Raw genomic sequence first — 17,670 nt, 5'->3', positions numbered from 1 at the left:
CTCTCCTGGGTCTCCACCTTGCCAACTGTAGATCTTGGGCCTTCTCAACCTCCATCTTCATGGGAGCCCCAATTCCTAATAAAAAAAATCTCTTTCCATCTCTCTCTGTATATGCTATTGGTTCTGTTCCGTCTCTCTCTGTATATGCTATTGGTTCTGTTCCTCTGGAGAAGGCTGACTAATACACTCGGGAAGGCACAAGCCTCTTGTTGAAGTAAAAGGACATGACGACATGATGTAACTCTGGAAAGAGTGGGCAGTATGTTCACAGGAGTACAGACAATCAGGGTCACAAAACAGGGTTTTCATAAAAAAATTAACTGACGGTTATTAAAGGTTGTGGGAGGCAGAATTCTAAAAATGGTCTCCCAAGATTTCCTGCCATTAGCCCAGGAACAGTGAATAAGAAGAGGCATCACATGCATTTTTGCGTTATGTTACACGGCTAAAGGGACTTTGCAGTTGTAATTAAGGTTACTAAACTGTTGACCTTCAAATAGGGAGATTATCCTAAAGAGCCTAATCTAATCACAGGGGCCCTTTAGAAGCAGACAGTCTTCTCTGGTTAGCAGCAGAAGGGGAAGCAAGAGAGATTGGAAGCTCAAGAAGGATTTGAAACACTATTGCTCACTTGAAGATGGAGGGAGCCACATGACGAGAGATATAAGCAGACTCTAGAATCTGAGAGCAGACCCTGAGGACATCTCATGAGGATGTGGTGTCATGGGTCCGACCACCACAGGAGGAGAATCTGCCGACCACCTGAATGAGCCAGGAAGCACCTTCTTCCCCAGAGCCTCCAGGTAAGACCTCCTCCCAGCTGACACCTTGGCTTCAGCCTTGTGAGACCCTAAGAGAGAACTCACTTCATCTATGCCACACATCGGACCTATGGAAACTGTGAAATCATAAGTATGGGTCGATTGAATCTGCCCAATTTGTGGCAATCTGTTATGCAGCCACGGAAAACTGATACACAGGTATTTACGTTATTAGTGTATTGAATGTGTGTGGCTAAGGTATTTCTCAGTATTATCCAACCTACCGAAGAGGTTGAGAAATAATTTCTGGCCCAGCCACCACCACATGTAGCTCTAAGGTGCGAATTAAAATAAGTATGGACAAAGTCACAGGGCAGTGAAGTCTAACTCGAGTGTAACACGGAGGCAAGAACAGACAGCTTGAAGTGTGACAGCAACAATGAGGACACTCTCTGGTAAGATGGGTGCCACACTCAGTGCGAAGGGCTTGGATGTTGGAGCTGCCTATTCAGTCCCTGCCCTTTAGATAAGGCAGAACATTCCGTTCCAAGGTTCTTTTATGAGACAACAACAGACAAGCACAGTCAGGGGAGTTGCAGGTGGTGGCTCTGAATTAAATTGAAATAAATTACTACGAGAAAAGGTCTGAAGTCATAGACATGCTTTGAGGCTTTAGAGTCAGACAGACTGGCTCTATTATTCTGTGATCCTAGCTGAGTTCCAGAATTTTAATTTATTAATTACGTGTGTGTCTGTGTGCGCATGCATATGTAAAACACCCCCTTGATAAACAACTCTGACATCTTTAGAGGCCCCTGGGGTTTACATCTGCCTGCGTGATTATCTGTACTAAGACAGCTGGATCAGCTTGAACGATCCCTCTAGCCCCAGAGACTACCACGGTGCATGGCACATATGGATTTTCTGACTTTCATCCCAGCTCCCTGTATTCACTAGCTTCTAGTACCACTGTATTGCTGACTTCCTGGCTTCATAATCAGAGTCAGCCTTTCTAATAATCTCTCAGTGTCTGAAATGGGCTTAGAGTGGGAGAACATTTGAAACTCCCCTAGGCTCTGGAAATACAAAGTGACTGATGCACAAAAGTCATGAAAAATTTAACTGGAGAAACGAATAAATATAAGACTGGTGATTTGATTATTTAATTTTCTGGTGAAAATCATAAATATTCAGGAATATGGAACCAAGTCTGTGAGCCCCCAAATAATGGAATATCAGGTTCAGGCACGCATGATCATAGTCACAAGGACTCAGTTTCCCTGATCCGACTCCTGCTCCCATTGCTTCTATTCTTCCTCAGTCCAATTTTTGTCTCCTCTTCCTCTCCCCCACCCCCCCGGCACTGCAAATGTACCCTGTGGAGACTTCTAATTCAGAAATTACACTTCTTTTTTTGTTGTTTTCCTGCTGGGAGGATGGTTTATTTGCACTTTGCTTACCTTGTAGGAAGTACACTACCTGAAACGTGATAGGCATTGCTGAAGGTTTGCTGAATTCATTTATTTCATACCGAAACTTTGACAGCAACAACACCTACTTTCAATCTGGATGGTAGTCCACTAAATGCTTCCTCTGTAGGTGGCATATGTGTGGCTTTTGAGTAGCACGTGCCATGAAAACTCTCCTAGAGAAGCTAAAAGGTGTTGGAGGATGAGAAATCTGGTCCATTTGTCCATATGCCTCTACACAGCATGTGGCATAGGTTTCAGCACACAATATGGCTTAAAGCAACAATTCCCAGACCTTAGCCATGTCGACGCCTTTCCATATCTGCCACCCTCAACTGAAATGTTATAAACTTCGTGTTTTACTGCAAAGAAAAGTATTATTTATCAGGAGTAAAACTGTAAAAATCAAGGGGCCAGCTCCGTGGCCGAGTGGTTAAGTTCGCGCGCTCTGCTGTGGCAGCCCAGGGTTCAGATCCTGGACGCAGACATGGCGCTGCTCATCAGGCCACGCTGAGGTGGCGTCCCACATCCCACAACTGGAAGCAACTAAGATATACAACTGTGTAAGGGGCGGGGTTTGGGGAGATAAAGCAGAAAAAAAAAAAAAAGATTGGCAACAGTTGTTAGCCCAGGTGCCAATCTTTAAGAAAAAAAAGACTGTAAAAATCAATAAAGTGATGACATAGCAATGGCATGGAATTTTAAAATTTACACTGGTGACTTTCGAGAAAACAGGAATTTTTTCGAATTCTTTTTTTAATGTGGAGATATGCTCACCAATGCAGGCTTTGGATTGTAACAGCAGTTCTTCTAAAGCCCAGCTTTGCCACTTCCTGGCTGTGTGGTTAGGGGCAAGTTATCCATCCTCCTGACGCTTACTTTTCTCATTTGTGAAACTGGAATCATGGTACTTACGTCACAGGGATTTTATGAAAATTATCAGTGAGATATGTAAAGGATCTGACACATGGTAGGCCCTCAAAGAGCTTTTATTACCTCTTCTAATACTGCAGTTTTGAAACAACAACAAAAAACCCAAATAGGATTCCTTTATAAGAATTTTGGGAATTATGCACATCAGAAAGTTCATTGAAAGCAACAAATCAAGGATACTTCCTTTGAGGTATAGGCTGGTAGTCGAAGCTGTTGGATCAAAGCTAAAGTGAAGTGTAGAAACCAAAAATCTAATTCGTGTCCTCTCTTAGGAGGTGTAATATTGTATTTTGGGAAAACTGCCAACAAGACCACTGATTTTCAAACTTGCCTTGAAATACATAACCTGGGAGAAGATGGGAAAAAAGAAAAGGAAAAGCTGTTTTCCTACCAATCTCGAATTCCAGAGAACGGTGCCCGGTTCAGAGCCTATGGTCACAGACACCCCACCATGGTGCTCACTGATGATGCATCTTTGCAGAACGAGCTGATTTTATTGGGGGTACTTGAAGCTTTTACTGTGAAAGACGGAATGCGGCCATTTTCCTGATCCCGATTTTGATCTCAAACCTCACTTGTGTGTGCCTTGTTGTCTTCATTTAAGGAAGCTAGGAAATTTGTGGAACAGCGTGGCGACCCCGAGAAACCTTTGTTTCTTCTGAGGGAATGGGTCTCATGGTGCCTGGGCCTGTGGGTGCACAGCATCATTGATAAGTCAACTATCTTCCATCCTGGGCGGGATTGATGTCTTTGTGGAAGGGAAGGCGTCCTGCCAAGAAGAGGATTCTCAGACAAAGAAATTAGCTCTGCAACAAAAACCCTCCTCGGATCCATCTCATCAAAGTCAAGAAGGAATTGTAAATAACAATTATCCTATTCCTTTACAAAGATTTGAAATAGCTATCTTTCATCTGCCACAGCAGGAATCAGTGTTGAATATACCAACATTTGGCCAAAGGAGCTGGGAGAGATCTCTGGGGTGAACAGCTTCTGAGAGCGTTAGGAGACACGCGATGATAACCTTGGAGAGCTGAATCAGTGGGAAAAGGGAGGGGAATCAGAGAGGACTGCTGGGGGCAAGTTCAGCTGGGCTCTGCCTGTCCTGCACTCTTTGTGGGGTGTTATGGTCAATGAGCCCTGAGTTTCTACCTCATTTGGCTACCTACTAAGTGTCAGATCCTGGGCCGTTTACATAATGTCCTTGATCTTAATATTCCCCTTTATGAAATGGGAATGCAAATATTTCCCTCGAAGGGTTTTTGGTAGAATTAGATGAAATAAGATCGATGAAGAGCCTGGTGGAGTGCCCATCATTATGTGTACTATTACTTAACATTAATCTCAACCATTCTGTCAACTATTTCATTCCATTGCTTTGCTTTCATTATTTAATTATAGAATTATGTTTTATTCTCAAAGACACAGTTTTATTTAAACAAAATATACTATGTAAATGATAGTACCTGTTCTGCCAAGATAAAAGCAAAAACCACCGAGGTGATGAATGACCGAGATCTGGAAACACCACCCTAAGTCATGCTGTGTAGTAAAAACTGTGCCAGCCCTATGAGGGATTCGCCAAAAATGAGTCAGACCTCTGGCCCTCAGCTGTCTCGCAGCCGACTAACAGAGTTTGCATGGAAGCTGATACATGCATGGTGCTGACCCAGATGGCACCTACTGGAAGAACTGTGGTTTGGAAACAGAATGTTTTCCCTATTAGGGTCACTTTCAAAAGATTAATTAATCAATTAACTAATTAATTAATTCGACAAATATTCAGTGGTGTCTTTCCAGTTGTATCAGAAAGTGTGCTGGCTGGTGGATTGACAAAGACCAGTGAAACACGGCCCTTGCCCTCAAGGGTGTCTCAATGTAGCAAAGGAGACAGGCACGTTCATTACATCAACAGATATGGTCTGGATGACTATAATGTGTGCTCAGCAAAGTTCAGGGCTGCTTGTGAGAAACCATTGAGCAAGAGACAAAGATCCCTAACATCAAGGAGTTTATGTCCAAGCAGGAGCTATGGGGGAGGAGAGAGATAAGCAATAAACACAACGACACAGTAAATAACATAATCTGTTAGGTGATAAGTGCTCTAACAAAGAGACAATTTAGGCTGAGGTAAGGGGGGATCAGGAATATGGGGTGGTGGAAAAGATGAGTGCACTCAGCAATAGAAAATACGGTGGCCTGGGTAGACCTCATTGAGAAGCCCAGAACTGAGCCAAGCCTTGATGGAAGTGAGGAAGTCAGCCGGGGTAGGGAGCATCCCAGGTGGAGGGAATAGCTACAGCAAAGGCCCTGAGGAGGGAGCCTGGCTGACATAATGCAGAAAGCGCCCAGAGTCCAGCAGAGCCAGAGAGGAGTGACTGAGGGGAGAGCCTAAGGGTAAGTCAAAGAGCAAACAGGACCCTGACCTCCCAGGGCCTCCTAGACCTGTGTGAGGATTTAGCATTTGACTCTGTCGCACGAACAGAGGAGCACTAGGACGGGTTTCGGTGCTGAATGAGAAGCCTGTATGGGGACAGGATCAGTGAAAGGGAGGTACACAGCAGTCAGGGAGCTAGAGGTCGTGACCAATGAAGCAGGAGAAATCAAGGAGTGCTGCCTCTTTGAGAGAGTGGAAGCACTCACCTGGACTTGACATCCATCAATCTTTGTGTTCACACCCTCAACTCTGTGCACACCCGTGCCATTACTCACAAAAATCACGCAATTAGAAGTCCTGTATTCATCCCGTGATCTATCAATTAATCGAATGAAAAACTGGGGAGGCATTTTTTGTTCCAGTCGCTTTGCTTTTGAGAAGTTTTCCCTGACTCACTTAGCACAGCCCCTCCGTGAAGCCAATTCTGTGGCTGCGAGAAAATCAGTGTCCACGGTACACGAAGAAACAAGGAATTTGGGAACCTATGGAGAGTGGTTCGAAAGACACAACCCACTCAACCTCCCCAAGTGCAAAGACATGTATGGAGCTGCCTATGTTCGCTCCTCTTTCATTTTGAACCTCTAATAAACAATTAGGTATAATAATAACTGTCCTTTTTGATCCATGTAGCTTCGGTCACAGTCTTGCATTCAGTCGACGTATTTTGAATCCCTGCTGGATACCAAGTTCCAGGCACTGTGCTGACTCAGGGGGAACAGGTATGTTTCGGGCTGGCTCCCAGCCTTTAAATTCCTTACAAACACGCAGACAGATCATGACAGAGCTCCTTGATTAGAGCAATGACAGAATTAAAGTCAAGGGAGCCTGCGACAAGAAAGGAGGGTAATTTAATCCCAGTGTAAGGGGTGAGTGAGTACACACGGTCAGGAAAGCCTTTTTCGCGAGAGGCGAGGTTAATGAGGTAGGTGATTTTATTACCCCCATTTTACAGATAAGAAATATTAAAGTCAAAGAAACTTACTTACTTAAGGCTGCATAGCTACTGAGGGAGCCAGATTTATATTCCAGGGCATTTGGTTTATAAAACACCTTTTTTTGGTCTCGTTGACTACTACTAAGATCACTTCCCCTGACTCTGTTTCCCTTTAACGTAACTTGAAATCTTCTCAGATATGTTGTGGTCACTCTCCTGAAAGCTGGGTTCAGCTGTGAATTCTATCAGGCTCTGAGAAGGTCTGTAACATTCTCTATCCGAGGTAACAGCTGTTCTGGAGAGCTCCTCTCTCTTAGAATCGTACTCCCCTTAAAAGTTAGTCCCCAAAGTGGCAGCTCTAGGTGCCACGCCCATGGAGATGGGAATAATAACCGCCCGCTCAAGATATAATGGGCTGTCGAGAACATAGGCTACAGGGCTCAACACAGGGCCTGGCACAGAGACTGTGCTCCACAAGTGTTCCATGCCTTGACCTCATCCCTTTCCTTCCGATCAAGGGAAAGGTCACTGTCAACCTCTTCAAGCAGAGGTTCAATTTCTACTACGGAAAATGTTTCTTCTCTCCCTTATTTTTGGTTGGATTTTGGTGCATGGCAGTTAACGGTTGTGTCAGCTAGCTTTTGATGCATAACAGACAACCCTCAAATTGAGTGACTTTAAACAACAACCAATTCTGTTGCTCACAATTCTGCAGGTCAGCAGTTTCAGCCAGGCTCAGCTGAGTGGTCCTTATGCATAAGAAGGCTTGCTTGTGCAACTGTGGTCAGAGCCTTGTCAGCTAGGTGGCTCTGCTGGGAGCTGGGTGGTCTAGGATGGTCTTACCCACCTTTCTGGCAATGGGTTCACTGTCAGCTGGGATGAAAGGGATGCATGGGCCAGGGTCTCTCATCATCCACCTAGCCAGGGCCTCAGCACATTGTCGTCACCTTGTTTCAAGAGCGGCGAGAGAGTGCAAACCCCAGTGTGCAAGTACTTTTTAATTCTCTGCTTGCTTCACACTTGCTACTAGTCCCATGGGACAAAGCAAGTTCCATCGCCAAGGCCAAGGACAATGGGGGAGGAGATACAGGCCTGCACAAATGGCAGTTGTTACTGTAAGACTCTACCACTACGCTGGTTTACGAAATAACCTTGTTCATCACCACAGAAATATTTACCTATGGATAAACCAGACAGTGGAATGCCAGTCTCTCAAAAATGATTTTGACTCTTCTTTAGAAGAAGTCATAACTATCTTGCTCTATGGGTCTAACAGGTGAATAATAAAATTATTTTATGAAATTCTGGGGGAAAAAAAACTAATTTGAAATTTTTCTCGGCATTGTACTAAACTTGTAAGTTGTGGATGTCTTATCCCGAAACACGCTATGACTTTGCCAGTGGGAATCCAGCCTGTACATCTTTCCTGATTATAGTGCTGCTATTGCTCTCCCTTCCAACAAATGCGCCCCAAGCAGACGCATATTGCAGAGGCATAATGTGATGTAGAAGTGATGGCATAGACCAGAAAACGGCAGCTCTACCGAGACAAGGAGATAGTACCTGGTAACCGTAAAGCAGACTTGTGACGTGGCGGGGGCCTAGTTGGGCAACCCTTCCCCCCAGACACCAGCCAAATCCCCAGCTTTGCGAGAGTTCCTCTTGGTTTATTCGAATCATCTTTCAAAGCTGAGTACAAGTTTTATCATTTTCTACTACACTGTCCTAACCATATGTTTTTAGGATCCCTTGCTACTTTATTTATTTTGTGGTGGCTGATAGTGCTACTGTGAATGTCATCATTTCCCCATCCTATTTTTTACACGATTACTGCTGGCATACATGGAAGCTCTTGGTATTTCAAATATCAACATTTCATTCTGCCACTTAAAGGAATTCATTTTTATATCGTTTCTTAGGTGTTTCCCAAGAACATATTCATATCATCTGCCAATAATGACAATTTCGTCTTCTTTACCAAAATGACAGATCTTTTCTCTTTACAATCTCATTATACTGGAAAGAATGTCTAAAACGATATTTAAGAATATTGGTGATAATAGGTATATTTGTCTAGATCCTGACTGTAATGGATTTTTTCCTAGTTGTCAAACACTATCTGTGTATGTGTGCGGACGGACCCACCGACGAATACAGCTGGCTGACATCTATTTTCCTAGTTCGTTTTGAATCATGAGCTGTCGTCCTCCTTCAAATGTTCCTTGATCGTCCATATATCGTTAACAGACGATCAGTTGCGGTAGTGTCTCTACTGGTTGCAGTCCTTCTCATTACGCCTCCGTCTTGCCATTTTCTTCGTATACCACCCGTACCTGTATGTCATGTTATGCTCTAGATATTGCAGCTGTGTTGCCACCGGGAACAGGATCATTTTTACGAGCTATTTTGGGTATAAATGGAGGGGAGCAGACCCTTGGGAAGCTGAACTACCTTGTTATTTAAAAACTGGACTGTAAGTTTCATGACTCCTTTCCACTTACCTTTCAGATTCAATTTCCCCTCGATGGAGGGGTTATTTCACCAGAAAAGTGAGTTTTCATAATCCTGCTTGGCTGATGCCAGCCAGAGGGTCTGTGGGGAAGACAGAGACAAAGATGCCTAAGCTGCAATAGGGCAAAAGTTAGGAGACATCAGAGGTCTTCTCCATAAGGCTACTGTTAGAGCAGGGAAACAATATACAAGGAAAAATATAGAAGGAGAGGGAAGGCTTGAGGTTGTTAGATTTTTGGCTGTGGGGGGCCACTTCTTGGCCAAGAGGACAGGATGACCAGAGAGGTGAGAGAGCACCAAGTGGCCTTGCTGGAGTCCCCGTCCCACGCCAGGGGCCTTCCAAAAACCAAAATGTAAAACATGAAGAGATTTCCACAGGCGTGTCTTCCAAAACCCCAACCGGTACTTATCAACGAGAAAGAGAGAAGGGCGGAGTGTGCGGAGGATCGAGGTTCTCGGGATTTAATCAAACACTACTCGGGGGGGGGTTCTCCAGTTGTTGGGCGAATATGGCTCAAAGTGCAAAGGGCTGAACCAAGTAAGGCAAGGAGTTTACTGATGAGGAAACTGAGGAACAGAAGTTAGGTAAGATGTCAAGAGGGGCTCAAGACAAGTGTTAAGCAACGGGCTGTGCCAAGATGCCTGGCAAGGTGAAGAACCTGTTGAGGAAAGAAAAGTGTATGACATGACTCAGCAGAGATTAGGTCCTGTTTTGCCAAGAATACCGAGGATCCTTTTGACAAAACTGGGGCCTTGCTCTAAATAAGCCGGTCCTATTCATCGTGGGCGATGGTGATGACGATGCCCTTGATCTTACTGCGTGTAAAAGGACTGCGCGTGTGTGTGTGTTTCCTGCAACCTGGTGGGGTGAGGAGAAACGTCCGGCCACGCCACAGCCACGTTCAGCTCTAAGGCACACGTGGAAAGAACCTGGGCCCAAGGCACAATGCGGTGAATTGAACCCTGGGGGAAGGAGATTCCCAGCCTGAGGCGCGCGGGGCGCCTGCGCAGTGGGCCCCAGGCGCTGCGCGCTGCGGGAGCCGCGAGACCCCCGCCCCCGCCCCCGCCCCCGCCCCTCGCCCGCCAACGTGAACGCGCACGCGAATGGAGACGCGAACGCGCACGCGAATGCGCCTCACCTCGCTCAACCCCTGCCCGGGCGGCTGAGCAGGGAGGGAGGCGCGCGCCCTACCTGCTGAGGGGGCCGCGGGTGGGCTGTGTGCAGAGTGGCGGGCTCCCCGGCGGCGGCGGCGGCGGCGGCAGCGCCACCTCCTCCCTTCGGGCGTCTGCGCTCGGGACCCTCCGCCGCGCGAGGGACGGACTGACTGACGTACCTCGCCCGCCCCCGCCCCCGCCTCATCTTCCCCTAGGCTCCTGGGGCTCCCCGGCTGAGGCGCCTCTCTCTCCCCGCCCCTCGCCCTCGGCCCTTCCTCTCCCGGCACCTCGGGCGGCGGCGGCCAGAGCAGCAGCGAGCGGCGGGAGCAGGCGGCCTCGAGGATGAAGTGCAAGCCGAACCAGACGCGGACCTACGACCCGGAGGGGTTCAAGAAGCGGGCGGCGTGCCTGTGCTTCCGGAGCGAGCGCGAGGACGAGGTGCTGTTAGTGAGCAGCAGTCGGTACCCGGACCGCTGGATCGTGCCGGGCGGGGGCATGGAGCCCGAGGAGGAGCCGGGCGGCGCGGCAGTCCGAGAGGTGTACGAAGAGGCGGGAGTCAAGGGGAAGTTAGGCCGGCTCCTGGGCATTTTCGAACAGAACCAAGATCGCAAGCACCGAACGTACGTGTATGTACTGACTGTCACTGAGATTCTGGAGGATTGGGAAGATTCGGTTAGCATTGGGAGGAAGCGAGAGTGGTTCAAAATCGAAGATGCGATCAAGGTTCTCCAGTGCCACAAGCCCGTGCATGCCGAATATCTGGAAAAACTAAAGCTGGGCGGTTCCCCAACCAATGGAAACTCCGTGGCCCCGTCCCCGCCAGAGAGCGATCCCTAGTATGTACGGCTCCTGCACAGACTTCTGCTTTCCGCCTCCCTTAGAATAAATAGTGGCCGGAGCACCCCTGTGCCTTGTGCGGTCTTCGGGGCGGAGGGAGGCTTCTTTTGTTTCCTTGGCAGACCTCTGAATCACGCTTGCAGACCGCCTCAGTTGCCAGGCACTGTTTTCAATTTGCACGTTTTTCAGATGCTTTGAAAATCGCTTCTGGTAGCGCTGTAACATATTTCGGAAAGCCAAAGCCACGTGGGTTTTTTTTTAAAGGTGCCTTAACTGCTCACCCAGCCCCTGGGGGGGAGCTGTGCGTGTGTGTGTGTACACGTGTGTACGCGCTGTGGTTCTTTTACGTTTCACACATACTTTGTGTGTGTGTGCGCGTGCGCGCACGTGTGCTTTTTTGGTACCATTCTTGTGGTTTGTTTCGTAGGGATCTGATCGCTTGGTTGTGTGGCATCTTTCATTAATTTTTTTTCTTGTTTTCTCGTTCATAGCATTCGCCCTTGTCAGTAAGCCCTTCTGTGATGGGAATTGGTTTAAGCGATCAGTTTTGAATTTAAAAAACATTTAAGAAATTTTACATCTTGTGCTCTTTCCGCACTGGACCATCATTTGATCTCTAGAAATGTAATCTAGTTTGCCCTTTTCGGAAATTTCTTTATTCTTATGTAGATAATTTGACTTTCAGGAAAAAAAAATTTCTCACCTGGTAATTTTTCACTGCTTACTTGAAATGGCCGTATCCCCATTTTCCCCCTACAAGCACCAACGAAGGTTAACAAAGTATTACTTCTTAGGAAGGTATTGTTGGCCAAGCACATCCCGAGGTGTACATATTAGCATGAAAACTGTGTTCGTGGAGTATGATGTAGCATGCTCAGCCTCCAACTCCATTGCCTTTTTCTTAATACCCTAGAAGAAGCATAGTTCTCTAAATGTAAGTTAGTTTTTGGAAGAAAGTTATTTCCCACGTTTGAATTTGGGATATTCCAGTTAAACTTGTCTGAATGCCAGTAGCCAGAAGAATGGAATCTTATATGGTAATTACATCCCAATTAAGCGAGTTAGCTTTCTTGATATTCAGCTGTTACAGACTTCTCAGTGTTAGGACAGTTTCTCTTAAACATTTAGGATAAACGTTTGTTCTCACAGGACAAACTTTGCGGTACCGAATTAAAAGATCTTACATTTGCCTTGATACTTGCTTGCGACCAAGAGTCCCGTCTGAAATGCATAGGTCTCTCTTCTCTAACTATTTTTATTTCCCTAGCCATGTCAGTAGTTAAGTAGAGGGAAAACCAAGTTTGTGAAGAGAGTATTAGGGGTGGAAAGGTCATTCCATATATAACACTTAAGCATTTTTAAAACATTCTACTAGTAAATAATGAGTATAAAGTAGAAAATAATGGTTATTAAAAACATTTTGCTACTCCTCAAAGTAACCTGTTTTTAAACACAAGTACTGCTAAAATTTTAATAGAGTTACCATTTGTTAAAAAAATTAATATTTTACTGTTGCAACATGCATACAGAACAATGCACAAATCTTAAGTGTACAGCTTAATGAATTTTTACATAGTGAACACATACATGTAGCCAGAATCCAGATCAAAAAATTAACTTTGCCTGTAACTCAAAAGCCCACTGCATTCCTCCGCCTAATTAGTACTCCACCTTCCTATCTTTTAAGACCATAGAATAGTTGGTTTTGAACTTTATATGGTGAATTTTAGAATATATACTCTTTTGTGCTGCTCCTTGTGTGCTTTGCACGTTTTACTACTCTTCAGAATACTCAAATGTTTTTCTCCATTTGTTTTGCATTGTAATTCTAAAAATTACTAATATTTTCATATGATTGCTGCTAAAAAGTGGGCTCTGTTGCACTTTCTAAAGAAATTTGGTGCCACTGTTTCGAAAACATCTTATTACACATTTAAGTACAGATAAGCAAAGTACAAGTTTCAATTCACAATATATTTTCTGTAGTATTGCTATCAAAGTAAACTAAAAGAATAAGTGGGTTTTTAAAACAAATGACAGTTTCATTATCGGAATTATATAGTTTGATCAAGTATGGTTATTGAGTATTTTTCTGTTTTTCTCTAGGAAACCGATACATATGGAATATATTTGTGCACATAGTTTTTTAATTTCAAACAAATTGACACCAAAATGTTTTCCCCCAATAACTTATTCAAGAAGATTCTTAAATTCTACGTTCACATAACAGATATACTGGATTCTTATTTTATAGATATTTTTGTAGATAAAAACCCCTTCCACTTGAAATGCTGTCACAAATACTTTGGAGGCTTAACTTGTACCTGCTATTCTTAGAGGTAATACTGCATCATCTTATTTAGTTCTTGAATCAAGTATCTGACAAAGGCAAAACTGTACAGTATTCATATTGACCCATTATTAAGAATTATTAGCCTATAAATATGTTGTGGGTTGTTTTTTCTTTTTTTGCCAGAAACATTTAGAATAAGTCATGCTATTTTTCAGGATTGACTGTCAGGTTCATTTAAGTGGTTTTTGTGAAATATTCACTGGAACATAGCCTGGTCAGAATAGTTAAAAGCTCCAAGGAGATTCATTTTTTCTCATCAAGACCAAGAGTTTCAGGCTAAAACAGGTGACCAGAGGTAGTAGGTAGAAAACTTCTACCACTTCAGCTCTCCAATGATTGATATACAGTTGGGATGTTTTTTCCTTTATAGAGTGTTAAAAAGTCACTTATTCATTATTTGTTTTTTTTAGCCCTCCCCTCAATAAAAAAGGACAAAGAGTATTCTTCACAGATAATTGAGGTTTGTAGACATGAATCAGAAATTTATTTTCCGCATGTTTATAAGCGGCTTACATTTTCAGCTGGTCAAATATTTTATTCTTGTTAATGTATAGAGAGAAAACAGAGGTTGATATAGATATCTAGATACACTGGAAATAATTAGTGCTGTGTCCATAATGTATAGAATTCTTTCAAGAAGTTGTATCTGTGTACCTACACACACACAAATAATGTATATTTAGTTGGGCAGAGCTTTTTCTTTCAGGTGTCCCATGTAGGGGAGCCACCAGACACTAGCAGAGCTTTATCAGTGTTTTCCTGGTTGCTGTCTCCTGATAAACTGTTATACTGTATTTAGAAGATTTTAAATATTTATGAGCAAACAGCACTCTGAGAAGTGGAAAAGTAACTATGGTGACTGAAGTAAAGCATGACGTTTTTATGAGAGAGTTTAATGTGATAGAAAGTACATTGAGGCTTTGAAGTCAGACAGACCTAGGGTTAAAAACTTGTTTCATTTCTTACTCTGTAACTTCAGCCAAGTTAGCTAACTATCTGATGCTTAATTTTCTTGTTAATATAAAATTGGAGATAATAAAAATAGATACTTCATAAACTTCTCCTATGAGAAACCTTTCCTGACCACCGGGGTTAAGATACCCTCTTCTGTGTGTCATGTTCTCACAAATTCTTATACTTACCTATTTGCATGGCTGTGTGGCCACCAGACCACAAACTCTTTGATGGATGGGAACCAGCCTGAATTATTTCCATAAGCCTAGAGTGCAGAACGTGGACTTCAGCATTTTTTATGTCTCTGATGACCCCCCCCTCTCTTTTGCAAAACTTCTAGTATTAGTGCTTTCCTGACTTTTTTGTTTCATAATATATATTGACCTGTAACTCCCTCAGCTGCTGATCCAGTTGGCCACAGTTTTCATCCCCTTTTCCAATACATTCAACTAGTTCCTCATCCCACCTGGTTCTGCATGTAAGAATTGCATCTGCATTAGATAATTCTTTGAAGGCTTTCCAAATGCGAAGTGAGTAATGCAGATAATAGGCCCTTTGTAAATTTGTCGATTTGAGGAAGTGTTAAATTAGTATAAGTCTGCTAATTGTATGTTGGTTTATTTTTCCAGATGAACAGCAAAGATGTTCAGGATTGCTTTGAAAGAATAAATTTTGTGAACCAATAGAATTGTCAAGTACAGCTGGGCGCTTTCGTGTTTCCAAGGAGACAGCTCATCTGGTTTTCCTCCTGCATCCTCCTTCCCTGTCTACTCCACTGACTCCTCTTGCCCTGGTGGTTGTACTATTGTACGTGAACAGACTCTTAATTCAGCACCTATTGCCTTTTGTTATGCTTTTTGATGTCTCTGCCTTCTCCATTAGACTATGATGTCCCTGAGAGCAAGGACCACATTTCCTTATTCTTTGCATATTCTGCATCTGAGACACTACTTGAAATATGGTTGGCATCACTGAAGCTTCTTTGATTAAATTTGTATTTGTAATCACTACATGGCAAACATTCCCCTTCCAGTCTGGTGCTAGTAGAGTATCTGTGCTGTCTAGGCACCCTTTGGTGTGGCTTTTCTTTATCAGGTGTTGCAGAAACTTTTCAAGGCAGTCGTAAGATGTTCAAGGACTAGAATTATTACTCATAATTTTATGTCATAATCACACAGTGGTTAGCACAGTTTTAAGATTACCCCATCACTTAGGTCACCATTTTGTAGAACCAGTCCTTTGTGCCACAACTTCAGTGTTTTTGTACTATTGCTAATTTGCTTAAAATTCTATTAAAAATATCACTTGATATAAAACTATAAAAATAAATACAATGAACACAAGATAATATTGTGAGTTTTTATAAAAATAAATTTTGATGTTTTTGCAATGCCATAACCACTTCTTACATGTAATCTTAATATCTCTTTGAAGAAAAGATTGTGTTTCTTATTTTACAGATTCAGTATGCTCTTATTAGTTGATGCCAGAGCCAGCAAAGACTGCAGTATAGACAGTTTCCAAAGTTAATTATGCTACTTACTTTGCCTAGGTTCCCTTTTGCAGCTCTTACTGATTCGTTGGCCAGTTTTCATCTTCTTTTCCAATACACTCAGCTAGCTCCTCATCCCACCTGGTGCATGTAAGCATGCAGAAGACTGAGAGACAGCTAAATTATTGTCACTTGAAAAAGGCATTCAAAACAGAAAATCGAGAGGGGGAGGCGGTGACAGAAAATGAAGGATTTATAAAGAGAGGACTTAGGTCAGCTGCCTCCAGGAGAGCTACTTTTAAAAAATGACAAAGATGTTTAGAGAAAACTTTATGGAGTTTTTCCATGGGGTTTGTGATGTCAGCACTCTTCCCCAGCTCCCTACAAAGGTCCCAAAGTGGCTTTAATATGGTAGCTTTATTTCTTTTGTTTTATAAAGCAAGTGCATTGGAAAAAACTTGGGCTCCATTTTAGTGTTAACACCCTTCCTCATGGTATCAGTGAAATGTATTGATTCTTCTCCCAATCCTTACAGAATTTGAAATAAAAACACGTCTCCCCAATTTATTGATCTTTTTTTAGGTGTGATATGGTACTGTAGTTATGTTTTCTTAAAAATCCTTATCTTTTAGAGAAACGTACTGTAAATTTTATGGATGAAATGATATGCTACTGGTATTTGCTTCAAAATAATCTGAGGGTGGGGTAGGTGAGTGTATAGATGAAACAAAGATGAAAAATTGATAATTGTTGAAGCTGTGTGATGGATATCTGAGAGTTCATTATACTATTCTCTATACTTTTGTATATGTTTGAAATTTTACATAATAAAAATTGAAACAAAAATTCTTGAGTTTACTTGTCCCCCACCCCCATCTCTAAGACTTAAGTCAGGAAGGCTGATCAGAAGATAAGTCTACAGCCTAGTCAGACAAATTCACTCCTCACCTCTAAAGACCTAGGTTTTGTTCCTGAGCTAAACATGTTGGCAGACTTGCTCTTCCCTTAGTGTAAATTCTTTCCTTAGACATCCCCCAGTTCCACATGCAAAAAGACTTTGAGCCCAATCAATATGCCAAACATGACCAGAAAACTTTATTTTTTATTTTTTTATTTTATTTTTCTTTGAGGAAGATTAGCCCTGAGCTAACTGCTGCCAATCCTCCTCTTTTCGCTGAGGAAGACTGGCCCTGAGCTAACATCCATGCCCATCTTCCTCTGCTTTATATGTGGGACGCCTACCACAGCATGCCGTGCCAGGCAGTGCCATGTCCACACCCGGGATCCGAACCGGCGGACCCCAGGCTGCCGAAGCAGAACATGCGCAGTTAACTGCTGTGCCACTGGGCCAGCCCCATGACCAGAAAACTTTGAACCCCAGTGCTGAACATAAGCTTAGGTTCCAGATGAGACAACACTCCCCGTTCTGCAATTTATCTTAAAAAAAATTGAACTTTTTTCTGATTACAAAATTAATTCATCTTAATTTCAGGAAATTTCTAAAAAATGAATTAAAAAATCACACATGATCCCCTTACCCAGAATAACCAAGTTTGAAAAAAAAATACGTGTGTGTATGTGTGTGTGTGTATATATATATATTTATATTCCAGCCTTTTTTCTTTTCAAATATAAATATATGTAACCCAAACAAAGATGGCACAGGGAGCCCCTTCCACCACAATATTTCCAAAGATCCATGACCCGTTTTACTGTTAAGCACACACCACACAGGCATCTTGCTGTTTCTTAGAATTTTTTAGGCTAACGCTCAGGGCCATTATGGAATCTGTGCTACTTGTGTCCTGTAGAAGCACAGCAGTCATAGCACACAACT

General features: G+C 43.2%; 1 protein-coding gene across 2 annotated transcripts; it reads left to right on the top strand.

Annotated features, from left to right (window-relative positions):
• The first annotated feature begins 10,180 nt into the window (after positions 1-10,180).
• NUDT11 (nudix hydrolase 11) lies at positions 10,181-16,624 on the top strand. 2 transcript variants are annotated; one of them, XM_046673557.1, is made up of 2 exons: positions 10,181-11,033; positions 14,971-16,624. In XM_046673557.1, coding segments are annotated over exons 1-2 (495 nt in total). In that variant the 5' UTR covers positions 10,181-10,539; the 3' UTR covers positions 14,972-16,624. The 2 variants fall into 2 exon arrangements, with proteins under 2 accessions (XP_046529513.1, XP_046529512.1); XM_046673556.1 differs by lacking the exon at positions 14,971-16,624 and having other exon boundaries at positions 10,181-12,037.
• Positions 16,625-17,670: the final 1,046 nt, after the last annotated feature.

The sequence above is a fragment of the Equus quagga genome, chromosome 10, assembly GCF_021613505.1.
Source record: "Equus quagga isolate Etosha38 chromosome 10, UCLA_HA_Equagga_1.0, whole genome shotgun sequence".
Lineage (NCBI taxonomy): Eukaryota > Metazoa > Chordata > Mammalia > Perissodactyla > Equidae > Equus > Equus quagga.
The sequence above is the reverse complement of the archived record's forward strand: the minus strand, read 5'-3'. Positions and strand labels throughout refer to the sequence as shown.

Bases quoted from the DNA above. Each gene is read 5' to 3' on its own strand.
- NUDT11 (XM_046673557.1), top strand. From the start codon at position 10,540: ATGAAGTGCAAGCCGAACCAGACGCGGACCTACGACCCGGAGGGGTTC.